Source organism: Schistocerca piceifrons, chromosome 1 (genome assembly GCF_021461385.2).
Source record: "Schistocerca piceifrons isolate TAMUIC-IGC-003096 chromosome 1, iqSchPice1.1, whole genome shotgun sequence".
In the NCBI taxonomy this organism is placed as follows: Eukaryota; Metazoa; Arthropoda; class Insecta; order Orthoptera; family Acrididae; genus Schistocerca; species Schistocerca piceifrons.
This window is the reverse complement of record NC_060138.1, coordinates 497,299,031-497,326,676: the sequence shown is the minus strand read 5'-3', so window position 1 is coordinate 497,326,676 and position 27,646 is coordinate 497,299,031. Positions and strand designations below refer to the sequence as shown.

Sequence of the window (27,646 nt, the reverse complement as noted above, 5' to 3'; positions counted from 1 at the left end):
CATGGTCTTATCGTGGCGTGTTTATCTTCTGCCGTTAGCTCAGACGATAGAAATGCCACTTGCACGCTTAGAGTAGCAGATTGACGGTGACCAACTTTAAACAGAAATTGATTAATTTTCACACACATTTATTAAAATAATAAAAAACATAGATCTTACGTAACTGGACTCTGGATGCTGTTTACAATTGACAATCTGATGTTCCTTTGATCTTGGTAAGTTAATCTTATTCTCACATTTCTCTGATACTTGACAAAGTGTCTATTCATTTATCTTCATGGCTATGTACAGGGATATGATAATCTTATTAGGCGCAGACTGAAACGTGACTATAGACTGGTACAGACTAATGCAGACTGACTAGTCGGAGGTCTGTACACTCGTTATAATACCTCGAGCGTTCAGGTATCACTGCGCGAGTGTGATCCGCGAGGAGAAAAGGTTCTACGTTAGCAGCAATCTCACTGGCTGCGAGACATATTAATACGCGGATCGGCGGAAGCAGAATTTGGTCCGTCTCTAAGACAGCGCCATCTCGTAGTGCGGAGACGGACGAGCGCTGCGCCTGCGCTGTTGTGCTTAGCGGGGCGCGCTCTAGTGGGAAAGTTGTGTACGCGCTGACTACGCGGAACTATGTACACAACAGGGGAAGATTCAAAATTCGGGTGTATGGGTACCGCATGCTCTAAGCCGAAATCACAAAAATCTTCTTGTGGCCGTACGTGCGTCTCTAGTTGCTCGTCTTCAGTTTGTTCGTGAACTACACCTACCATTCATATCTTGTATTGTTACTGGTGGCGAGAAAGGAATGGTTGAACGGAAACAAAGCAGCAACAAAGACCTGCGCGCATCCATAAAAGATGATGTGATGCATCTGGTGGAAAGCGGTGGTGTGGTGTGCTAAGAATTGCTCCCCTGAGACGTAACCGTCACTGGTGACATTTATTGCAGAAGCAATCCAGGAACAGCGACAAGGAAGACTACGCGAAGTGATGCTACACCACGATAACTCCTGGCCGCATGCTGTCTGTTAGCCTGACAAAAAGCACTATACAGAAGTCGCGATGGGAATTCATTTCGCACTCACCTTTTTCACCTGATCTTGCGCACTCAGTTTTCACCTTTCCAGCTCTCTTTCGAACGACCTTCACGGAATATCCTTTCCGGATGAAAATGCGCTCCGAAGATATCGCGAAATCGAAAAGTTACCTCATCGTCGGCAGGCCGTTGTAAACAGTGATGGCGAATGTACAGTATTATTGATGCCTAAAGTCTCTGTTATGTTTGTCTGTTGTGTTTATTAAACTTACGGAAAAACACTGCACACCAGTGTATTAACGCAATGTCTACAAAGAAAATATTCGGAAATAGGTTCTTTACGTGACCGCTTCGCCGTGTTTCCCCTGGGGGCAGGCCCACACACAAATAAAGTCCCGAAACATGAAGCCCGCAGTCTTCGCGTGACACAAGAGTGGAGCACGCACATCGGCTGCGCCCGCTTTCTGCGCAACTTAAGACCAAGTCTGCCTCCGTCTGGGACAGGTACCCACTCATACTGCGGGTGTTTCTAGTGCTAGGCGCCGAGTAAAGTACTTTGAGAGCTCCTTCTCCTTAAGCGGTATCTTTTTCACGCTCTCTGTGCCCTGAGATAAATGTCCAGTTGCGATGAATGTCTGTAAAGGTTGCTCTTGTTTTGGAGGTGTGAGGAAGAGAGTGCCGGAATAAGAGCTATATCCCTGGAAATGGATCGAAGCCCACTTGCCTGGATTAGATTCACCTTCCGATGACTGGATACCATCAAGACTATCATATGTCAGACGTTCACAAATCTCCAGATATGCATGATCACTGGGCTACAATATATTGATCAGAAATATTTCTCCTTATTGGTGATATCTCAGAGACGAAACACTTTCTACAGCTAGGATTCGAAACAGATACCAGCGTAATTGACTCGTAGGTGATTCCGTATTTCTCTCTCTTATGCGTAAGATTCAATCTGGAATAGGTAGTGCTGTATGTGCAAGTTGTATGATAACGGCAAAATACCGCAAGATTCAAGAAGAATATCATCATCATCATCATCATCATCATTTAAGACTGATTATGCCTTTCAGCATTCAGTCTGGAGCATAGTCCCCCTTATAAAATTCCTCCATGATCCCCTATTCAGTGCTAACATTGGTGCCTCTTCTGATGTTAAACCTATTACTTCAAAATCATTCTTAACCGAATCCAGGTACCTTCTCCTTGGTCTACCCCGACTCCTCCTATCCTCTACTGCTGAACCCCTGAGTCTCTTGGGTAACCGTGCTTCTCCCATGCGTGTAACATGACCCCACCATCTAAGCCTGTTCGCCCTGACTGCTACATCTATAGAGTTCATTCCCAGTTTTTCTTTAATTTCCTCATTGTGGACACCCTCCTGCCATTGTTCCCATCTACTAGTACCTGCAATCATCCTAGCTACTTTCATATCCGTAACTTCAACCTTATTGATAAGGTAACCTGAATCCACACAGCTTTCGCTCCCATACAACAGAGTTGGTCGAAAGATTGAACGGTGCACAGATAACTTACTCTTGGTACTGACTTCCTTCTTGCAGAATAGAGTAGATCGTAGCTGAGCGCTCACTGCATAAGCTTTGCTACACCTCGCTTCCAGTTCTTTCACTATGTTGCCATCCTGTGAGAATATGCATCCTAAGTACTTGAAACCGTCCACCTGTTCTAACTTTGTTCCTCCTATTTGGCACTCAATCCGTTTATATCTCTTTCCCACTGACATTACTTTCGTTTTGGAGATGCTAATCTTCATACCATAGTCCTTACATTTCTGATCTAGCTCTGAAATATTACTTTGCCAACTTTCAATCGAACCTGCCATCACAGCTACGTCATCCGCATATGCGAGATTGCTTATTTTGTGTTCACATATCTTGATCTGACCCAGTCAGTCTATTGTCTTCAACATATGATCCATAAATAATATGAACAACAGTGGAGACAGGTTGCAGCCTTGTCTTACCCCTGAAACTACTCTGAACCATGAACTCAATTTACCGTCAACTCTAGCTGCTGCCTGACTATCTATGTAAAGACTTTTAATTGCTTGCAAAAGTTTCCCTCCTATTCCATAATCTCGTAGAACAGACAATAACTTCCTCCTAGGAACCCGGTCATATGCCTTTTCCAGATCTATAAAGCATAGATACAATTCCCTGTTCCTCTCGTAACACTTCTCCATTATTTACTGTAAGCTAAAGATCTGGTCCTGACAACCTCTAAGAGGCCTAAACCCACACTGATTTTCATCCAATTGGTCCTCAACTAATACTCGCACTTTCCTTTCAACAATACCTGAGAAGATTTTACCCACAACGCTGCTTAAAGAGATACCTCTGTAGTTGTTACAATCTTTTCTGTTTCCAGAAGAATATAATAATTCAAATTCCAAAGAAAAAAGGTGCTGACAGGTGTGAATATTGCTGAACTATGAGGTTAATAAGTCATGGCTGCAAAATTCTAACACGGTTTGTTTACAGAAGAATGGAAAAACTTCTCGGGGGAGATCGGTTTGGATTTCGGACAAAAAACAGGAACGAAGCAATATTGAGACTACGACTTCTCTTATAATACAGGTTAAGGAAAGACATACCTGTGTCTATAGCAATAGTAGATTTAGAGAAAGCATTTGACAATCTTGACTGGAATACTCTCTTTGAAATTCTGAAGGTAACAGCAGTAAAATACAGGGACTGAAAGGCTATCTGCAACTTGTGCAGAAACCAGACGGCAGTTATACAAGAGTTGAGGGACATGAAAGGGAAGCGTTGGTTGAGAAGGGAATGAGATATGATTGTAGCCTATCTCCAATGTTGTGCAATCTGTATATTGAGCAAGCAGCAAAGCAATCCAAAGAAAAAACTGGAGTAGGAATTAAAGTTCAGGAAGAAGAGATAAAAACTTTGAGGTTTGCCGATGACATTGTAATTCTGTCGGAGACAGCAAAGAACTCGGAAGAGCAGTTGAACGGAATGGACTGTCTTGAGAGGGCCGGCCGCTGGTGGCCGAGCGGTTCTGGCACTACAGTCTGGAACCGCGCGACCGCTACGGTCGCAGGTTCGAATCCTGCCTCGGGCATGGATGTGTGTGTTGTCCTTAGGTTAGTTAGGTTTAAGTAGTTCTAAGTTCTAAGGGACTTATGACCTCAGCAGTTGAGTCCCATAGTGCTCAGAGCCATTTGAACCATTTTTTTGTCTTGAGAGGAGGTTATAAGACGAACATCAACAAAAGCAAAACAAGGATAATGGAATGCAGTCCAATTAAATCCGGTGATGCTGAGGGAATTAGATTAGGAAACAGGACATTTAAAGTAGTAGATAACTTTTGCTATTTGGACAGCAAAGTAACTAATGATGATCGAAGCAGATAGATAAAAAATGTAAACCGATAGTGACAAGAAAAGCGTTTCCGAAGAAGAGAAAATTGTGAATATCGAATACATATTGAAATGATAGAAAATCTTTTCGGAATGTATTTGTATGGAGTGTAGCCATGTACGGAAGTGAATCATAGACGGTTTAGAGAAGACGAGAATATAGGCTTTTGAAGTGCGGCGCTACGGAAGAATGCTGAAGATTGGATGGGTAGTTCACCTGACTAATCTGGAGGTACAGCCTGACTGGAAGAAGGGATCTGGTGTGTGTGTGTGTGTGTGTGTGTGTGTGTGTGTGTGTGTGTGTGTGTGTGTGTGTGTGTAGAAGGTGAAGTGTAAAAATCGTAGAGAGAGACCAAGATATGAATGCTGTAAGGAGATTCAGAAGTATATAGAGTGCAGTAGTTATTCAGAGATGAAGAGACTTGCACCTGAACAACTACTTACGGAAATAGAAAGAGGCCGTCAGGTATACGTGAGCACCCCATAAGGCACTTCAGTTCCAGGCGCAAAACTACGTTGTGATAGCAAGGAAATTCTCCTTTTTTGGGGGTTGCTATTTGTGTCATGCCCAGTATACGTCGTGAAACACCGTGGAGTGAAGGATATATACATACATATACCAGTAGGTGGGATGAATAACACATTGTGAAGATGAAAAGATTTTGAATATACTGAAGAGCAATGGTTTCATTGTTGTTTCATTTCTGGAGTGAAGTGATGAATTCTAACCTCATACACAATTACCAAGGGGCACAATAAATCAGATAGAGACTTTTTATGTAGCCCAGACATTTCTGAAAAAATACATTTTCGCATTTGCTTTTGGTCGGCATTCATCAAACGCGGTACACATATTTCAGGAAACATTCTCACAGTTCATTCTTCACGAACATCATAGTGCACACCCTCTACTATTATGCCACACACCTTTAATCGGCGATCGTCTACCGTCTTGTGTGCTTCATATTTTCAGCGTGTGGTTGCAGTGTTTGGATGTCTTCCATATGGAACATTTTTCAGTTTTTTGACAGCAGAATATGAAGAAGCATGCTCTTAGTAAATCTACACCAATTCACGATGAATTGCCGTTGGCGGCTAATTGTCCAAAAAGACAAAGATTATGACGGTGCAACACTTTCAGGGTGAACAGTGTACTGTTGAAGCAGCAGCCTTGATCACGGAGGCAGCTGACAAAAACCGAGGTGAGAGCAGCAACTCTCACCGACAGGAAAGCATCTTGGCGGTTTCTTCTCGCTTTGTACCGTGCAGGAAGTGACGCAGCAGCGCCAGCCAAGCCACGCCCACCTCTTCACCTGCCAGCTTCCGCTGATAGCAAAGATTACCATCTCATTTTGTGTCCACGGTACAAGACCGAAAGCTCCCTCATCAGCTACTCTCGTCAGTGTTATACTACAACGACTTAAAACGATATTTAACTTTACCAAATCGTAAATTACATTAAAGCATACGCTAACCCATTATGAGTTTAATGACGCTTGTAGCCGTGGAAATCGGATAAGCTGGGATAACCTCTACGGGGCCAGCAAAACCGTTGCCAGGAGCAGTTGTCTCTGAACATTCCAGGTGCAGTAATGTTAACCGACAAATGAAGACTCGAAATGGAAAAGCGTAGCCAAATCCAAGAGTCAATAATATAGCTGTTACAAATAGAGTTTTGCAAAGAAGAAAAAAGCGACCAGCCACTGGCAAGAATGGTATTTATTTACACAAATAGCGCCGTTACTGGTTTCTACCCGAAGGCTTCATTTTCAGAAGGCTCTTCAGGCTATATATCACATTTATGATTGTTTATATTAGTTGTTGGAAATTAACAAGTAACAACTAAAGTGAACAACAACAAATTAATAAAAATGCGAACAGCCGTCTGAAGATGAAACTGTCCTTTCGAGATATATATCGGCGCTATTTATGTAAATAAACAGCATTATTACCAGCGGCTGATCGCGGCTTCCTTCTATGCAGAAATCAACCTGTATTTTATATATTTGAATTTGAGAAGTGGCTAGTTTTAGCTGTAATATGCAGCCATCTTCAAATCAGCGTTGCGGCACAAGAAACTTCGTATCACAAAGGCTAATGAAAGAGAGAAAGAACAGAATTATTGTAGTCTTATTGAGTGTCCAACTGTGACAAATCTTTATGACTGATAAGCAAATTGCAGTCAGCTGTCACATGAAAATAGCAACATGAAACTAGGATTATCCTTGACTTGCCATCAACATTATTCATAAAGAAAGGAAAGAAGGTGTATGGCAATCTCGCTGTTGTAGAGATCAGTAGACTGGCTGAAGGTAACCGTTCGTACATTCGCCTCAAGTAAGACAAGTCATTTCTGTTACTATTTCGGGACTGCAGACAACAGAAAAAGAGAGACAGTAAAATAAACGCTTTAAAGTCTGTCAGTGATGGGTTTCGGGTAGTGCGGCTGCTAGAACAATTACCATTGGGAAGCACATGTCGTATTGTTTTGCCCGTCTGGGGCATTGATTAATCTGATTCGGACCACCTACAACTACGTGATTACTCTGCTATTCACAATTAAGTGCCTGGTAGAGGGTTCAATGAACCACCTTCAAGCTGTCTCTCTACCGTTCCACTCTCGAACGGCGCACGGGAAAAACGAGCACTTACTTTTTTCTGTGCGAGCCCTGATTTCTCTTATTTTATCGTGATGATCATTTCTCCCTATGTAGGTGGGTGCCAACAGAATGTTTTCGCAATCGGAGGAAAAAACTAGTGATTGAAATTTCATGAAAAGATCCAGCGAAAAACACCTTTGTTTTAATGATTGCCACTCCAATTCACGTATCAAGTCTGTGCCACTATCTCCCCTATTTCGCGATGATACAAAACGAGCTGCACTTCTTTGAACTTTTTCATTATCATCCGTTAGTCCCACCTGATACGAATCCCACACCGCACAGCTATACTCCAGAATAGTGTGGACAAGTGTAGCGTAAGCAGTCTCTTTAGCAGATCTGTTGCACCTTCTAAGTGTTCTGCCACTGAATCGCAGTCTTTGGTTTGCTCTACCCACAACATTATCCACGTGATATTTCTAATTTAGATTATTTGTAATTGTAATCCCTAAGTATTTAGTTGAATTTACAGCCTTCAGATGTGTGTGGCTTATCGCGTATTCGAAATTTAGCGGATTTCTTTTAGTACTCATGTGAATAACTTCACCCTTTTCTTTATTCAGGGTCAATTGCCACTTTTCACACCACACAGATATCTTACCTAAGTCATTTTGCAATTCGTTTTGGTCATCTGATGACTTTACAAGACGGTAAATGACAGCATCATCTGCTAATAATCTAAGAGGGCTACTTAGATTGTGTCTTACGTGGTTAATATAGGAACAATAGAGCGCCTGTAACACTTCCTTGGGGAACGCCGGATATTAATTCTGTTTTACTCGATGTCTTTCCGTCTATTATTACGAACTGTGACCTACCTGACAGTAACTCACGAATCCAGACGCACAACTGAGGCGATATTCCATAGGCACACAGTTTGGTTAGAAGACGCTTGTGAGGAACGGTGTCGAAAGCCTTCTGAACATCTAAAAATATGGAGTCAATTTGACATCCCCTGTCGATACTCATTACTTCATGAGTATAAAGAGCTAGTTGTGTTTCGCAAGAGCGATGTTTTCTGAATCCGTGCTGACTACGTGTCAGTAAATGGTTTTCGTCGTGGTACTTCAAAATGTTGGAATACAGTATATGTTCCTAAACCCTACTGCAAATCGACGTTAGTGATGTGGGCCTGTAATTCAGCGGATTACTCCTATTTCCATTTTTGGGTATTGTTGTGACTTAAGAAACGTTCCAGTCTTTTGGTACGGTATTTTCTGTGAGCGAGCGATTGTATATAATTGCTAAATATGGAGCTATTGCATCTGCATACTCTGAAAGGAACCTGACTGGTATACAATCTGGACCGGAGGCCTTGGCTTTGTTAAGTGATTTAAACTGCTTTGCTACACCGAGGATATCTACTTCTATGTTTTTAATCTTTGCATTTGTTCTTGATTGGAATTCGGGAATACACTACTAGCCATTAAAATTGCTACACCACGAAGATGACGTGCTACAGACGCGAAATTTAACCGACAGGAAGAATATGCTGTGATATGCAAATGATTAGCTTTTCAGAGCATTCACACAAGGTTGGCGCCGGTGGCGACACCTACAACGTGGTGACATGAGGAAAGTTTCCAACCGCAGTTGATTGGTGAAACGTTGTTGTGATGCCTCGTGTAAGGAGGAGAAATGCGTTCCATCACGTTTCCAACTTTGATAAAGGTCGGATTATAGCCTATCGCGATTGCGGTTTATCGTATCGCGACTTTGCTGCTCGCGTTGGTCGACATTCAATGACTGTTAGCAGAATATGGAATCGGTGGGTTGAAGAGGGTAATAAGAAACGCCGTGCTGGGTCCCAACGGCCTCGTATCACTAGCAGTCGAAATGACAGGCATCTCATCCGCATGGCTGTAACGGATCATGCAACCACGTCTCGAGCCCTGAGTCAATAGATGGGGACGTTTTGCAAGACAACAACCATCTGCACGAACAGTTCGACGACGTTTTCAGCAGCATGGGCTATCAGCTCGGAGACCATGGCTGCGGTTACCCTTGACGCTGCATCACAGACAGGAGCGCCTGCGATAGTGTACTCAACGACGAACCTGGGTGCACGAATGGCAAAACGTCAATTTTTCGGATGAATCCAGGTTCTGTTTACAGCATCACGATGGTCGCAACCGTGCTTGGCGACATAGCTGTGAACGCATTTTGGAAGCGTGTATTCGTTATCGCCATACTGGCGTATCACCCGGCGTGATGGTATGGGGTGCCATTGGTTACACGTCTCGGTCACCTCTTGTTCGTATTGACGGCACTGTGAACAGTGGACGTTACATATCAGTTGTGTTACTACATTTCAGATGTGTTACGACCCGTGGCTCTACCCTTCATTCGATCCCTGCGAAACCCTACATTTCAGCAGGATAATGCACGACCGCATGTTGCAGGTCCTGTACGGGCCTTTTTGAATACAGAAAATGTTCGACTGCTGCCCTGGCCAGCACATTCTCCAGATCTCTCACCAATTGAAAATGTCTGGTCAATGGTGGCCGAGCAACTGGCTCGTCACAATGCGCCAGTCACTTACTCTTGATGAATTGTGGTATCGTATGGAAGCTGCATGGGCAGTTGTACCTGTACACGCCATCCAAGCTCTGTTTGCTCAATGCTCAGGAGTATCAAGGCCGTTATTACGGCCAGAGGTGGTTGTTCTGGGTACTGATTTCTCAGGACCAATGCACCCAAATTGCGTGAAAATGTAATCACATGTCAGTTCTAGTATAATATATTTGTCCAATGAATACCCGTTTATCATCTGCATTTCTTCTTGGTGTAGCAATTTTAGTGTATTTACTTCGTCTGATTTGGTGAAGGAGTTTCGGAAAACCGAGTTTAATAACTCTGCTTTAGTGGCACTGTCGTCAATGACTTCACTGTTGTTATCGCACTTTGAAGGGCTTGCCACTGGGTACTTTATGTATGACCAGAACTGGAACTGAATTAAACGAAATTTAGAACGAAATATGAGTAGGAATGTCATGGTAATTATTTTTCAGGGCCGGCTGGTTATTCGTGCGAGCTAGGAACTTCTTAGACGGGATCTGTGCCGGCGACTGCAGAACGCGGTCGTCGACCCACGTGGGCGGCGAGGGCGGTGGCCGCCAAGTACGCCCCCGCACCATGAAGGCTACACTCCAGACACAACGCGAGCAGGTCACTTTTCCATGGAAGAGCAAATTTTGTGAGAGATTGAAATACCACGCTATAAAGAAGCAAATGAGAGTATGAATCTGCTGATAGGACGTATCAAGAACTGAGCAGCAAAAACCCTGCCTTGGAGGGTACAACACTAATGTTCTTATTATTTGTTTTACGGTGCGCTATCCCGTCGTGTCGAATTTAATATCAAACGAATTCGAGATAAAGAGAGCAAACTCCGCCGGCCGGAGTAGCCGAGCGGTTCTAGGCGCTACAGTCTGGAATTGCGCGACCGCTACGGTCGCAGGTTCGAATCCTGCCTCGGGCATGGATGTGTGTGATGTCCTTAGGTTAGTTAGGTTTAAGTAGTTCTAAGTTCTAGGGGACTGATGACCTCAGTTGTTAAGTCCCATAGTGCTCAGAGCCATTTGAACCATTTTTTCGTTAAACATAAGGCACTCGGCCTGGGGTTTGCATCGAGTATTTTAGAATCTATTACTGCGGCGAAAAATCTGGATTGTTAGTAAATCAATGGGAATACAAAGGAAATGAAACCATAGAAAATCGAGTAGAGCAATATTTTGGAAATTTATCCGAATCTTTAGAACATATGGTTCGGACTCAAGAGAAGATTTTTCCTGATTACTCCAAATCAAAGCAGATAACAGGATGACACGATTTCGAAAAACCACGGCCGATTTCCTGCCCCATCCTTGTTTAGTCCGAACGTCTGGTCTGTTAATAATGACTTTGAGCTAACGCCGACAGTATAATCTTATCTCCTTTTTTTGTTTCCTTCTGTCTTCTGACGTACAAAAACAAATTGCGACACGAGTGTCATGGAACTTTGGAACAATACTGTAGGAGCTCGATAACTTAAGCTGTTTTCCATTCTGCTACTGACAGCAACAGACTGACCTAACATATCACGATAAAATTTTTTTGGGTAGTATCAAAATACTTTTTTTCCGACGCATATTCCCCTCGGGTTAAATAGCTAATGACAATGAATTATCATTTTTGCTGACGAATTCCTAAATAAATAATTCCTAACAGATTTTATTGCCCGGCAGTGAAAAGACAATCAAAAGTCGGCCACTTTTTGTCATACACACCTGAAGTATTTTAAAGTATTTGCTCTTAGTCGAATAATGCCACACACTTTTAAGTTGCAAGGATATCAGGCGAAAACTGAAACCGATTTTACTATACATTGGCACATGTGTTTCTGTTCAGTAGAAATTCGAATCAACCTATCTGGAGGTTCTCGATGGACGCAGAATCTGAATTATCACAACGAAAAATCAAAACTTTTAGGACTCATGCAAAGGTATTGTGCAACAAAAATTCACAAACTGCTGAAATATACTAGAGTGGCAGGTCCTACATAGACCTTCCCTATGTCTCCGATATTATACATACTCAAGGAGTGTTAATTGCGACAAGGGCCCATGGTCAGCAAACCTCATCAATTTGGATAGTTCATGGTGCTACTTTAAAAGATATTCGAAGGTTAACGAAAGCTGGATGCCGTTTAGAAGCCACATTCGGTTTCCTCGATATTACGTTGAAATGACCAATTCTAATTTGTTCGAATATGTGCAGATTATGTTATCAGATATAGGAAAATTTTAAGAACATGCGCTGTGGTGTATTGGTCCCTATAGTTCCCTACTGTGTTTTGTCTTCCATTTTCCATTTGTATTGCGTGTGATGAACACCAAGTCACCGGGATATCGCTGCGTCTGGGTATCGAATTTTTCGATTTCCGGCGTCACCGAGTAAATTATTGGATACAGACATGCTTTTTGAAAGAATAAGCAAGTAAACGTAATGCCTGCAGACTTTTTATCGAGCTGAATATTACGAAAGTTGGAACTACCGTTGTCGCGCACTAGGTAAGATATTTCATTCCTTGGAAACAGCGTGGTTCAAATGCACGAACGGTTATCCTCAGCTGGATTTTCCGCGGTTTCCCTAAACTACTTTAGGAGGATGCCGAAACAATTCCTTTGAAAAGGCAGCGGCCTTGTTGTCTTTGTCCTCTGCCTGCTTGTGCTCTGTCTCTAGTGACTTCTACACTGAAGGATCGTTGAACCCTAATATTCAAAAATGGCTCTGAGCACTATGGGACTTAACATCTGAGGTCATCAGTCCCCTAGAACTTAGAACTATTTAAACCTAACCAACCTAAGGACATCACACACATCCATGCCCGAGGCAGGATTCGAAGCTGCGACAGTAGCGGTCGCGCGGTTCCAGACTGAAGCGCCTAGAACCCCTAGGCCACACCGCCGTAATATTTATTTTTAAGTATAACTTAGATAGCCACAATTCTCCATACGACAGAAAACCCATATAATGAAGATACCTTCCTTTCTCTTTTTTTGCGATCAGTCTTCTGGCTGATTTGTTGCGGCCCGCCACGAATACATCCCCTGCGCCAACCTATTCGTCACAGAGCTTCACATGCACTCAGTTACTTGTTGGCTGTATTCTATTCACTGTCTTCCCCTGCAGTTCCTTCGAGTACCGTGGAAGTTCTTCCTTGCTGTCTTACCACACGTCCTACAATCCTGTCCCTTCTTCTTGTCAGTATTATCCACACGCTCCTCTTCTCGCCGACTGTGCGGAGAACCTCGGCGTTTCTTTTCTTGTAACGAATGAAGATTTGACGAAGCCAGGAGTCGAACCCGGATCCTCTTTCTTATCAAGAAGAATATCAGGCTCGAATCCCGGTATAGCACAAATTTTCCTTTATTTTTAATTTTTATTTTCTGTTTTGTATGTCCACCCTTGGCACCGGAGGTTTGGGGGACTTCAGCCGTTCACTTCTGTAAGAAAATCAAACACTTACGGCATTTATTGAACGGCTGCGGTTCACGGTTGGAGAGACAACACTGCGGTTAAAGGTAATCTGGAAAAATCAGTTATAGATGTTGACCTTTGATACATCGTGTATACGGATGGTGCTAACCCTCTCGACATCAGCTAAGGCCTGAAGATGGTGCACTGAAGCACCGAAACTGGCAGCCGTACAACAAACTACATCTTAAAGTCGGCTGTAGGTGTTTCATTTCCTTACACAAATTTTCATTTCTCATAACACCTTCAACAGATGGAATAGTTAAAATGGTAATGGATGGAAGTCTTGAGGGGAAGATGTTACGCCGCGCGGGATTAGCTGAGCGGTCTAGGGCGGCGCAGTCACGCACTGTGCGGCTGGTCCCGGCGGAGGTTCGAGTTCTCCCTCGGGCATGTGTTTGTCCTTAGGATAATTTAGGTGAAGTAGTGTGTAAGCTTAGGGACTGATGACCTTAGCAGTTAAGTCCCATACGATTTCACACACATTTGAACATTTTTGAAGATGTTACAAGTAGAATAGATAGGCCAAAGTTTGTCTTCAGTAAACAGGTTTAAGGAGATGCAGATTGTAGTAGTTACGCAGAAACAAAGAAACTTGCATAGGACAGGCTAGCGCCGACAGTTGAATTACTTCAGTCTTACGACTGACGGCCACAACGTTCATTATATAACAGGATCAGCATTTTTGAACGGAGTTCACTTACGTTATTACATGCCGACGTAACTGCTTTTCATTGATGTCTTCCTATTGATTCTGTAATTTAATTTAAGTGAATGTACAGTCACATTAATGTGACGATGTGTCAAAAGCCTGAATAACCATCTTTTGCAGTACGGACGTGCTGGAAGAGGGTCAGGGAGGTTCTGGAAGGTACGGATGGGGATGTGGATCCACGCCGACTCCAGTGCCGCAGACAGCTGTGCTGTGTTTCAGGTTGAGGAGCCGTGGCGCGAATAGCCCGATCGAGGTGGTCCTACAGATTCTCAAGTGGGTTCAGATACGGGGACGTTGGTGAGCAGTGGAGAGCGGAAAATTCATCCTCGTGCTCTTGGTACCACATACGCACACTGTGAGCTGTGTGCATTGCCCTGCTAGTAGATTCTAAAGTGCAGTGGAAAACAAACTGCATATAGCGGTGGATACGGTCCCCTAGGATAGATGCATACTTGTGTTTATCCATGACGAGAAAACCCAGGGAATGCCAAGAAAAGCCGGCCGGAGTGGCCGAGCGGTTCTAGGCGCTACAGTCTGGAACCGCGCGACCGCTACGGTCGCAGGTTCGAATCCTGCCTCGGGCATGGATGTGTGTGATGTCCTTAGGTTAGTTAGGTTTAAGTAGTTCTAAGTTCTAGGCGACTGATGACCTCAGAAGTTAAGTCGTATAGTGCTCAGAGCCATTTGAGCCAGCCAATGCCAAGAAAATATACCCTAGACCATAACGCTCCCACCTCCGACCTGACCCTTCCGACGATTGTTGCACGGTGTTTGCTTCTTGTCCGATGGTGTGTAAAACCGATTCATCCGAAAAAGCCACCTGTCACCACTCTGTGGACGTCCGATTGCGGTATTCGTCGCCGATGAACAGCAGTCAACTTAGATAAAAAGAGCACTTGCCCGCGAAAGGCAAAGGTCCCGAGTTCGAGTCTTGGCCGGGCACACAGTTTTAATCTGCCAGGAAGCTTCATATCAGCGCACACTCCGCTGCAGAGTGAAAATCTCATTCAGTCAACATAGATGCATGAGAGAGACGACTGCTACGGAGGCCCATACGTAGAAACGTTCAGTGAACGGTCGTTGAGGACACGCTGTTGGTAGCGCCCTTGTTCGTCTCGGTGGACAGTTACTCAAAAGTTGCACGTCTGTTCTCCCGTACACATCTACACAGCTGTCGTTCAACCCTGTCATCTATGACCTGTGGTTCACCACAGCTGCCTTGGCGTCGGTTTTGTATAGCGCCAATGCCATGCATGGTGGTATACTTAAACCATGGGGGCACGCGAACATCACGAACTTAGCTAAAATTAAAATTTAAAACAGTCTTGATCGCTAGCTTGTTAAAATTTATTTTTTTATTGGAGTGAGTGACCGGTTTCGACTCTATGAAAGAGTCATCTTCAGACTCCAGAGCGGTAGATGGACACTGCTAGGTGAGTTCCGTCGACCCTCGACGCTCGTGTAACCTCGTGAGCAGTTACGCGAACGTCAAGGGTCGACGGAACTCATCTAGCAGTGTCCATCTACCGCTCTGGAGTCTGAAGATAACTCTTTCATAGAGTCGAAACCGATCACTCACTCCAGTAAAAAAAATATTTTAACAAGATTGCGATCAAGACTGTTTTAAATTTTAATTTTAGCTACTTTTAAGATCGCTATGTTTTCAAAAATCTTACAAACTTAGCTGCTTCGAAAATGCTTCCACACTTGCCGCGAAGGCCATGACCTTGTCCTTTGGGACGTCAGATAAATCCCTTCGTTTCCTTATTACGACAAAGACTGCAATGTTTTCCGTGACCCCTCGACACGCTTTATATACCCTCCATTGTTAGTGCTGCCTACGGCCATCTTTGAGTGGTTATTGCACGTGGACCTGTGACATAGATGGTCGCCACATTAATGTGACTGGATTGGGTCATTCCAAGGCCTGTCTCGTTTATTACGTATCGCTTGAAATGGCGAAACACGCTAAAGTCTCACGGGTCCGGAAACTTCCCAAACGTAGACCTGCCATCGCAGCGCGGTTCACGCTCTCATTAGCAGAGACGTATTCGTCCGCCGCCACTACACGACCGGTATCTCCGCTTCATTAGGCCGTGTCTACTTGCTTTACAGATACGACAGGTTCCACGCTCTGAAAACCGCCAAGCGCTTTGCATCCCTGCGTTACCTCCTAAGCACGTGTAAATATCTGCTAACGCGATTCTTCAACTTAGACGCTAGCTACCGAATCTCAGCTGGCTTCTGTCGTATTGAAAGAAGAGCTAAGTATCAAAGCAGCTCCTGTCGACGGCAACGTAGTACCACACAGTGCCCTCCACATAGTGTACTGTCGCGGGAAGGTAGGACGTTGCACTGACGTTCAAAAGACAGTCTGCAAGCTTTCTGGATACACAACCAGGCAGAAAAAAGGCTCTGAGCTAGACTCATTTACAGAATACATAAGCGAAGCCCGCCCGGCTTTCCGGATTGGGAAGGAGCGACTGGTTTTGGCACGAATCCGCCCGGCGGACTTGTGTCTAGGTCCGGTGAGCTGGCCAGTCTGTGGATGATTTTTAAGCGGTTTTCCATCTGCCTCGGCGAATGCTGCTGGTCCCCCTTATTCTGCCTCAGCTACACTATGTCGGAGATTGCTGCGCAAACAAGTTCTTCACGTACGCGTACACCACCATTACTCTACCACGCAAACATAGGGGTTACACTCGTCTGGTGTGAGACGTTGACACTTGACCTATGTTACAAATGCAACACTCGTCACCACTGAAAAAAAAATTAGTTTACTGATGTGAACGGCATCTCTATGACGGCGCAATTTTCTCTTTGCCGTACGCTATGAAATTAGTAGTTGATGTAGGGAGCTGGTATTTTGCAGGTAACCGTAAATGTGGAACCATCAAAAGTAACGTTTATAAGCAAATGTTACTAACGGGCACTGTTCGAGAATAACATTACTGCCAAACTGCCATTGATGCCGCCATAGCTTAAACGCTTCTGCATGTCCTATACAGTTATTTAATGCGAAACAACGACCGCCAAAACTTACCGGCTGCGGTTCATCCCAACAGTAGCAATAAAACCTCATGACACCCGAAAGGTGGTCCTTTGAGTAAAATCCTCGTGCTTGACATTCTTAGCAAACTCAGTATGTTTGATGAGTCTGAAAAATATCAAGGAATCCGCAACACGATTTTAGGTGGTTTCCTCAATCAACACGCGTACATTTCTGAGATTCCACCGTCATCTTACTTTCTATGTGCGAGATTAACTTTTCACAATTCAGGATTCTGTCTTCACGGAGGATTGTAAGAAAAAATATGTCTTATGGAAGTAGAAATCCACTAAGCTAAATACTGAGGCATGGAGATAATCTTCAATAAGGATAGAAACTGAAGTGACGAATTACAATTTGTGCCAAAGCCAGGACTTGGACCCAGGTCTCCTGCTTACTACACAGATGTGCTATCCAATACAACACCCTGGCACGGTGCCTAACACAGTTGCACAGAATACTGTAGTCTATTGCCCACCCTAAAACAAATTTCAATTCACACCTCATCCTATCTTGATTTTTCCCTTCTTATATCGTTATTATCGCCAGGACTCTCTAGTAACAGAATAGCAACCCAGTTTTGTACGTAATAGGGAACTTTACCTATACCTTTGGCGTAGCTGATCTGTTGATCTCATGTAATTACATTTTCCTGGAGACATATTCAGTCTCAACTTTGTCTTCGACAAGGATAGAAGGTGTTGAAATTTGTGCCAAGGCCAGGACTTGAACCTGAGTCTCCTACTTACTAGACCGTGTGCTGTCCAATACTGAACATTTAAGAAGGGCAAAATCAAGATGGGCAGATTGTGCATTGAAATTTGTGTTAGGGAGGGCATTGAAATACAGTATTCCGTGCAGCTATTTAGCCACGATGCCAGTGTGGTGTAGTGGATAGCACATGTGCCTAGTAAGCAGGGACCTCGGTTGAAGTCCCGGCATTGGCACGCATATTAATTCACTACTTCAGCTTCTATCCTCATCGAATATACAGTTGGGACTCAGTATGGCTCCAGGTAAATGTAGTTACATCAGATCAACAGAGATGATCGTACTCTTCGCTGTAGGGCGAACAGTGATTATTGTGCGTAAATTCCAAGTGTCAAGGAGAACAGTTGATACACATTTATGGCATAATTTGACTGTCTACAATGAACCATCGTCACTGTCATATTTGAGACTCATATTAAAACGTTATTCCTCTCTTGACAAATGTGATGTTCCTAAATGCGGTCTACAGAACTATTCATTCTAGTTGTAATGTCACTAAGAAATTGCTTTGCTCCATATCGATTATAGATTACACAGGGCTCATATTCGAAAGAAGCGCTACTCTAATCTCTCTTCGGCTATCCAGATTTCGATATTCTGTGGTTTCGCTTAATTGATTAAGGCGAATGCATTACCTTTTAAATGGGTCCCTTCTAATTTCCTTCCTCATCTATGTCCTGTCCCAGCTTGGCAATAATAACCTCGTCGTCGACGGAGCTTTGCAGCCCGATTTTCCTTTCTCGATTAAAGCTATACATTTGTTCATCTTTAATCGCTTCCGCCAGAATGGTGTCACTGTTACCACTAAAATACGAAAGTTTTCAAGAAGATCCCGGAAACTGGTTTCAGGAACTCCGCAACAGACATGAAAGGAAGAAAGCGGGCAGTGAGACAGGATGACTATCGCGGCTCCATTTCGTAAGAGTAATTGCAGAGGCAGGCCTCACCCGGCGTGGCGGGGAGCTGCGCAGGCCAGCGGCTGCTGCGCTACCGCAGTGCGTGTTGTGTGCAGAGCACTCTACTTAATCGCGGACGTCGCCGACACGGACGTCATCAGACTGGCGGTTGCGCATGCGCAGTACACTGACCTGCAGGCGCCACTCTCTCTGTTTTCCGCTTCGGATGCTTAACTCAACTCTTCCCACACAACTCTCGCGTCATCGGCTCGTGGGTACCGGCAACAACTACCATATTTCTTACTGCTGAAACCATTGTGCGAGTGTCACTAGCGTATTTAGGTGCGGAGGGCGGGAGTGCAGTCCTTTTCGTTTCATTTTCTCACGCTTGTCCGGAGCTGTGGGAAGCGCAGTATTATTCTAGAATTCCACCAGTGCTTCAGCTAGACGTGAAACTCAAGATTACCAAAAATGAAGGCAAAAAACTGGCCAGATGCGACTAGGACTCGCGCACTGAGGGCGCCGAACAAACTCAATTTTGTATTCACACATTGCGTCGATCCTGGAAATCGAGAAAGCCGACGATCTTTTCCTGTTATCAAAAAAAATGGTTCAATTGGCTCTGAGCACTATGGGACTTAACATCTGGGGGTCATCAGTCCCCTAGAACATAGAACTACTTAAACCTAACTAACATAAGGACATCACACACATCCATGCCCGAGGCAGGATTCGGACCTGCGAACGTAGCGGTCGCGCGGTTCCAGACTGAAGCGCCTAGAACCGCTAGGTCACAACGTCTGGCTTTCCTGTTATCGAAGTTGAAAATTGGCAGGTGTCGGTCCCGGGAATTCTAAGATTTTCAACAAGGGTTTAATTTTAATATTGAAGTCGAACGACACAAGAAATATTTTTTTTTTTCGTGTGATATAATTGCAAATTAACAATTTTCTGATTTTTCCTTTACGTGTACTGTGAAACCTCACTTCTTGCCAAATTTCATGATTGAACAGGAGATATGCTGTAGGTTTTAATGAGTGAGTTTACGAGCATCAAAATAAGTGACATAAATATCTTCTGATTGCACCGACTTAGAAGGCTAATGTTTTTACACCACCACAGGCCCATAGACATTAGTATGTTACATAAATTTCAACTTGATACGTCTGCTCGTTCGTGAGAGAAAGAGGTTCTTAACAGACAGACAGTCGGGCAACAAATGACAAATTAAATACTTTTTCGTGTGATTTAATTACAAATTAAAAATTTTCGGAATTTTTTCAATTAGTTGTACTGTAAAACCTTGATTCTAGCTAAATTTCATGAGTCTAGGTCAACGGGAAGTATCTCATAAGTTTTGATGAGTGATTTTGAGAGTATCAAAATATGTGACATAAAAGGCACCATAATTTGGTTGCATTGAGTTCGAAGCTCAACATTTATTACACTGCCAAGTGCCTAGAGACCTTACTACGATATATAGATTTTAACTTGGTACGTCTACCCAATCCTCATGAAAAGGGAACACACAGTGTCAGATAAGAAACGGCAAAAATATTTTTGTGTGATATAATTACAAATTAAAGCTTGTAGTCAAACTTCAGTATTAAAGGCCAGCAGGAAATACTCTTCAGATTTTGATAAGTGAGTTTGTGAGTATCAACATATGTAACATAAATTGGCCGTATCTTTTAACTGCATTGACTTAGAAGCTTCAGTTTTCTGCATCGTTAAGGGACCGTAGATCTCAGTATGTTCCATAAAGTTCAAGGTGATAAATCTACCCGTTCTTGAGAAAACTGGTTTTGAACAGCCAGACATACAGACAGGCAGGCAGCAAGTACAATGTCTTTCTTACTTCTGCTCTGCACCACTTACAAAATTCGGAGGAACTCTGTCGATGACTAGGCCATTAAAGGTAATCACGGCTTGGGGAAGGAAATCATCTATGTGCTTTTCATACCAACCATTTGCCACAAGCTATTTAGCGACATCTTTTTTTCACATCTTATCCATCTGTCACATCTGTTTTCGATTGTCCCAGACAAAAATTAAAATTTCGCGTATCCGTATGTATGTACGTATGTGTGTGAAACGTGTTTTGCGTGTCTGTAGTAGAGGAATCTTTGTGATTTAGGGACAACAATACAAGTGTATGGCCGCTAAAATTAGGTATGCGAGATCCCATTGTCTAATCACCGAGTTACCTCGCTCAGTGCAGTATCCAGTCTAGCTGTACAAGAGGACGTTGATGACTCCATTTTGTGGCAAACAGCCTAGGTGGAGCAATGCTTATGACACTCTTGTTCAGGATGAGTGCGTTCAAATCCCCGCAAGGTCATCCAGATGTCCTGCTTCAGTGACTTTCTTAAAGTACTACTTGTAAATGCTGGGCTGGTTCCTTAAATAGATCTCGAGCGCCATCTCGCACACATTTCATAATGGTGTGATTGTATGATGTTCTTTTTCTCAGAATGGCCGATATTCTGACCTCTAGATAGACGTACGTATTTTCCTGACACACTCTGCATATGATTGCGTGACTATTTCCCACAATTTTACTTTCCCTAAATTGTTGTTGTTGTTGTTGTTGTTGTTGTTGTTGTTGTGGTCTTCAGTCCTGAGACTGGTTTGATGCAGCTCTCCATGCTACTCTATCCTGTGCAAGCTTTTTCATCTCCCAGTACCTACTGCAACCTACATCCTTCTGATTCTGCTTAGTGTATTCATCTCTTGGTCTCCCTCTACGATTTTTACCCTCCACGCTGCCCTCCAATACTAAATTGGTGATCCCTTGTTGCCTCAGAACATGTCCTACCAACCGATCCCTTCTTCTGGTCAAGTTGTGCCACAAACTTCTCTTCTCCCCAATTCTATTCAATATCTTCTCATTAGTTATGTAATCTACCCATCCAATCTTCAGCATTCTTCTGTAGCACCACATTTCGAAAGCTTCTATTCTCTTCTTGTCCAAACTATTTATCGTCCATGTTTCACTTCCATACATGGCTACACTCCATACGAATACTTTCAGAAATGACTTCCTGACACTTAAATCTATACTGGATGTTAACAAATTTCTCTTCTTCAGAAACGCTTTCCTTGCCATTGCCAGCCTACATTTTATATCCTCTCTACTTCGACCATCATCAGTTATTTTGCTCCCCAGATAGCAAAACTCCTTTACTACTTTAAGTGCCTCATTTCCTAATCTAATTCCCTCAGCATCACCCGAATTAATTAGACTACATTCCATTATCCTTGTTTTGCTTTTGTTGATGTTCATCTTATATCCTCCTTTCAAGACACTGTCCATTCCATTCAACTGCTCTTCCAAGTCCTTTGCTGTTTCTGACAGAATTACAATGTCATCGGCGAACCTCAAAGTTTTTATTTCTTCTCCATGAATTTTAATACCTACTCCGAATTTTTCTTTTGTTTCCTTTACTGCTTGCTCAATATACAGATTGAACAACATCGGGGAGAGGCTACAACCCTGTCTTACTCCCTTCCCAACCACTGCTTCCCTTTCATGTCCCTCGACTCTTATAACTGCCATCTGGTTACTGTACAAATTATAAGTAGCCTTTCGCTCCCTGTATTTTACCCCTGCCACCTTTAGAATTTGAAAGAGAGTATTCCAGTCAACATTGTCAAAAGCTTTCTCTAAGTCTACAAATGCTAGAAACGTAGGTTTGCCTTTCCTTAATCTTTCTTCTAAGATAAGTCGTAAGGTCAGTATTGCCTCACGTGTTCCAGTGTTTCAACGGAATCCAAACTGATCTTCCCCGAGGTTGGCTTCTACTAGTTTTTCCATTCGTCTGTAAAGAATTCGTGTTAGTATTTTGCAGCTGTGACTTATTAAGCTGATAGTTCGGTAATTTTCACATCTGTCAACACCTGCTTTCTTTGGGATTGGAATTATTATATTCTTCTTGAAGTCTGAGGGTATTTCGCCTGTTTCATACATCTTGCTCACCAGATGGTAGAGTTTTGTCAGGACTGGCTCTCCCACGGCCGTCAGTAGTTCCAATGGAATATTGTCTACTCCGGGAGCCTTGTTTCGACTCAGGTCTTTCAGTGCTCTGTCAAACTCTTCACGCAGTATCATATCTCCCATTTCATCTTCATCTACATCCTCTTCCATTTCCATAATATTGTCCTCAAGTACATCGCCCTTGTATAGACCCTCTATATACTCCTTCCACCTTTCTGCTTTCCCTTCTTTGCTTAGAACTGGGTTTCCATCTGAGCTCTTGATATTCGTACAAGTCGTTCTCTTATCTCCAAAGGTCTCTTTAATTTTCCTGTAGGCGGTATCTATCTTACCCCTAGTGAGATAGGCCTCTACATCCTTACATTTGTCCTCTAGCCATCCCTGTTTAGCCATTTTGCACTTCCTGTCGATCTCATTTTTGAGACGTTTGTATTCCTTTTTGCCTGTTTCACTTACTGCATTTTTATATTTTCTCCTTTCATCAATTAAATTCAATATTTCTTCTGTTACCCAAGGATTTCTACTAGCCCTCGTCTTTTTACCTACTTGATCCTCTGCTGCCTTCACTACTTCATCCCTCAAAGCTACCCATTCTTCTTCTACTGTATTTATTTCCCCCATTCCTGTCAATTGCTCCCTTATGCTCTCCCTGAATCTCTGTACAACCTCTGGTTCTTTTAGTTAATCCAGGTCCCATCTCCTTAAATTCCCACCTTTTTGCAGTTTCTTCAGTTTTAATCTACAGGTCATAACCAATAGATTGTGGTCAGAGCCCACATCTGCCCCTGGAAATGTCTTACAATTTAAAACCTGGTTCCTAAATCTCTGTCTTACTATTATATAATCTATCTGATACCTTTTAGTATCTCCAGGGTTCTTCCATTCTTTCATGATTCTTAAACCAAGTGTTAGTTATGATTATGTTGTGCTCTGTGCAAAATTCGACCAGGCGGCTTCCTCTTTCTATTCTGTCCCCCAATCCATATTCACCTACTATGTTTCCTTCTCTCCCTTTTCCTACACTCGAATTCCAGTTCCTTCCCTAAATTAGATACTCTTTTTACCACAGATTTAATTCAACAGCTAAGTTAGTTGACTATGTGTCTCTCCTGGAACAAAGAACCACAGTGATTCTGTACGACTTCTTGATTAAAGAAAAACTTACTCATTTACTACTCACGAGAAATTTAATGTTAAGTTAAAGTTAGTCCTTTGTATCGTAAATCTATGCAAAATACTGAAAAACGACATTTCCGAGTAATATAACATTTCATCTTTTATCATTGGCGTACCTTTCGTCTCTGTGGTATTGTCACCCCCTTCTATTTCAGTTTTCTTTTTTCCATATCGCTTATTAATCTTGCCTCACTGTTTCTCGCTCTCTCTCTGCCTAGTCGACTTCCTGTCCATGCTGTTTCCTTAGCCACTGTTTTTAGACATTCCTATTACATTTTACTACTTCGGCAAGGACGTAATTACGAAATTGCTTAACATTAATAAGACAGACATATCTTAAATTCCATGTATGCATTGCTATACATACTATTATATTATTATTAAACTGGTCAGGCATCATTCAAACCGGAAGATTTACTGTCTGAGGAAAATATGGTTAGAAGCACGAGAAGGTCTGAAGATCCTAATATTGCCAGGTGAAATAAGTTCATAAAATAAATAAATAAATATTCTTGTAAATGGGAAATGACGACCAACAGCATCGCCAGGAGTTCACTTCTTTCGTCATCACTCCTCTGACTGGTTCGATGCGGCCCACGATGACTTGTTGTCTTGCGCCAACCTACTAACATCAGAGTAACACTTGAATCCGGAGTCCTCAATTATATGTCGGATGTATTCCAAACTCTCTCTTTCCCTACAATTTTTGACCTCTACGGCTCCCGCTAGTACCGTGGAAGTTATTCCCTGATGCCTCAACATTTGTCCTATCATCCTGTCCATTCTTCCTGTCCGTGTTTTCCGCGTATTCCTTTCCTCGTCGAATCTACACAGGACTTTCCTTATTTATTTTATCAATCGACTTAATTCAGCATCCATTTGTGTCACAGCGTCTCAAACGCTTCCATTGTCTTACTTTCCGATTCTCGTACCTTGCATAATTTACCCCCATAAACTGCTATGCTCCAGACGTTTGAGTACATTCTTATAAATCTCTTCCTCAGATTAAGGTTTATGTGCGATAAAATAGACTGCTGCCATCTTTGCCCGTGCTAGTCTGTCTTTTTGTCCTCTTAATCTGTCATGCGTTAGCCGGCCAGTGTGGCCGAGCGGTTTTAGCGCTTCAGTCTGGAACCGCGCGTCCGCTACGGTCGCAGGTTCGAATCCTGCCTCGGGCATGGATGTGTGTGATGTCTTTAGGTTAGTTAGGTTTAAGTAGTTCTAAGTTCTAGGGGACTCATGACCTCAGATGGTAAGTCCCATAGTGCTCAGAGCCATTTGAACTATTTGTCATGCGTTACTTTGTTTCCTTCACGTACATGCATCGTATTTGTCGTCAGAAGTTTTGATCTAAGAGGGCTAGATTATGAACCACGACAGCAGGTTCATCGTTTATTAACAAAGTGGCGCTGAGCACCCCGGAGACTGCCGCCAACCACAGCCGGTTAATCTGCGACACCGGCACCCGGCACAGTGTTGCTCGACATGTCAAGACACGACATCAAGCGTCGACAGATACCATTGTACAGTGAGTAAATGAAAGGCGTTGATCAGCTCACTGACTAGTGTGTTGTTCTTCCTCCTCTGACATTCACTTTCTTGAATGTAGATACTTCAAGAATCCCGTTATGCCGCAAGAGTGGAAAAATCAAAATTCTTTACAGCACTTTGACAGCGTTTGAGTCCATTGAATGAGTATGTCTATGTGTCCACAGACGAAACATCGTTAATAGTTTTCTCGGTCTAAATGTCATCGTCTGCTAGTGTTTGTTGTCAGTCTACAATGCAATAAACGTTGTCTTACAGAAACTACGCAGTTGTTTAATAGCTCCGACAGCAGAGAAATTCGATCATGTTAAGGCGACGCTTCTGTTAAATAAGTTTATCAGCTTCCTTATTTTTAAAAAATATAACGTTTTTTTCTTCTCCGTACCCAAGTACACTTGGCAGATACAAACCTACAACGCTAATTATTGTCTACATGATATTCAGCTCTAAGAACAAAAATCCCTCCCAACATCTGTTTATCGTTCTAATAAATACGATGTAGAAGGTAAAGCAATTTTATTTACTACTCGGTGTAAAGTATATTACCGTACTTGATAAGCGTTCACTTACATCTGGTAAAGCAGCCGCGTAGGATTCGTCCTGAAAGAGAGAACGAATCAGCATGAGAACGAATCAGCATGGGGTCTCCAAGAACGAACGTATACAATGCAACTTTAAATATACAAAATATAAAACTCATTCTTTACAATATTCTACTAGCGAAGGTGTTTTGTAATGCATGTTGTGAGAAATCACACGCATATTTCATATGTTATAAAGACGCAAATAATGAATTTATATTAAAGATGTGTCGTTTATATTTAATTTATAAAGCTACTAGAATATAGTTTATGTTTAAAAAAATATTTGTCTGTCTAGATAGAAGGGGACATTATTCCATATAGAAACTACGAGCACTTGGTATGTGGCGATAGTGCGAAATTTAGGACATCCAGTTTACTGTTAGGACATCTATACAGGAGCCCTGCAACGTGTGAAGCATAGAGATAAACGATAAATCATAATTGTACTATTTACGAGGCAAAACAAGGACTGGAGACTTTCCTCAACAAAAGTGCAAAAAAAAATCCAAGAGGCGACCTGTGGAACCCAAGGATTCTCTAAGATTGATGACTCTGCCGTAAAACTAACGAGAGAAAAGAACTTACATAAACTGCGTGGCATTCCTTCTTCATGGAGCCGATTGTTAAGGTTTCGTTTTATTGGTATTTACTTGCGGTTTCTCCACATAATACGTTTAATATTTTCACAACGCTCATACAGTCCCATAAGCGACATGTCTATAAATTTTGTGTTGAATTGCAACTCGGTCTATATTTAGTCCTGCACTCGCATGAGTTAGTCTCTCGCGTATTCATTGAAAATGTACGGTCTGTTGTAACATTCTAGCCAGATTTTTTTTTAAATCTAACATTCCTTACGGCAGTTCTGCAAGTCGTTTCTGATTAAACTCTTGCTGCTACTACAGGTAGCAAGTACTTCTTCGAGTTAAGGATAGGTATTTTTTCATTTGAATTAATCTAAATCTAAAACCGATAAGATAGAAATAAGAATCCTGCAGATCATTTCAGAGGTGGAAATGTGTTTTCCGCCGTCATTACGCAGCTGCCATTTTATCTTCTGTGGTACTACCTGCACACCTACCGCGCTAGATGTAGCGCTAATGCCGTCAGTAAATTCTGAAAGAGTGAAAAACAATCTTACAGGAAATTAAGGCATGTCATGACAAAGCGGTATCGATTGGTAATATGATATTACACTGACGATCACACTGCATAATTTGCATACAATATACTGGTGTTTAGAATGTCGCTCTCAAGATTTTTCTGCAGGACCAACACCACCTTTAAAAACTAAGCAGATCGATAAAGGCTTCAGTACGTAACTTTTGTCCACAATGTAGTGCACCTATTTCGTGGGCTATCGTTGGGCATGTGAAAAAATGAAGTAGACTGCTCTCATTACAGTGAAGTAATGCTACTGTTTATTGTAGTAGTTTGGTTATTATGAAGCAGGTTATCATAACTATCTGGCGCACACGGTGAAACTCTGTTATTCTGCAATGTTGTCTTCAAAAAGCGGCAAAAAGAACTGCCGTATAATGGAAAGAATTGAAATTGCTGATGTTTTGGGATACATTTTGCGGTACGGCGTGTAATCTGGCAAGAAGCTCCAGAAACTGTGCATACTAGGCTTCACATTAACCTGGCCTGCGAAATATCTTCAAACTTTTATAAAGGAGTAATAATGCCACTGGGAAAGAAAGCAGGTGTTGATAGGTGTGAATGTTATTATCAATTTAATTAGTCATGCTTGCAAAATACTGATAAGAATAATTTTTAGAGAGCTAGAAG

The 27,646-nt window shown here is 42.6% G+C and overlaps 1 protein-coding gene across 7 annotated transcripts in view; it reads right to left on the bottom strand.

Moving 5' to 3' along the window:
- Positions 1-27,646, bottom strand: part of LOC124796088 (AF4/FMR2 family member lilli-like) — a 482,595-nt gene that overhangs the window by 332,379 nt on the left and 122,570 nt on the right. For 6 of the 7 annotated variants that reach the window (XM_047260193.1, XM_047260177.1, XM_047260200.1 and 3 more), the window contains exon 2: positions 25,842-25,871. The exons of the other annotated variant lie outside the window; for it this stretch is intronic. In XM_047260193.1, coding sequence (XP_047116149.1) covers positions 25,842-25,871 — 30 coding nt within the window. The remainder of the gene's footprint in view (positions 1-25,841; positions 25,872-27,646) is intronic. 7 annotated transcript variants of the gene reach the window in all.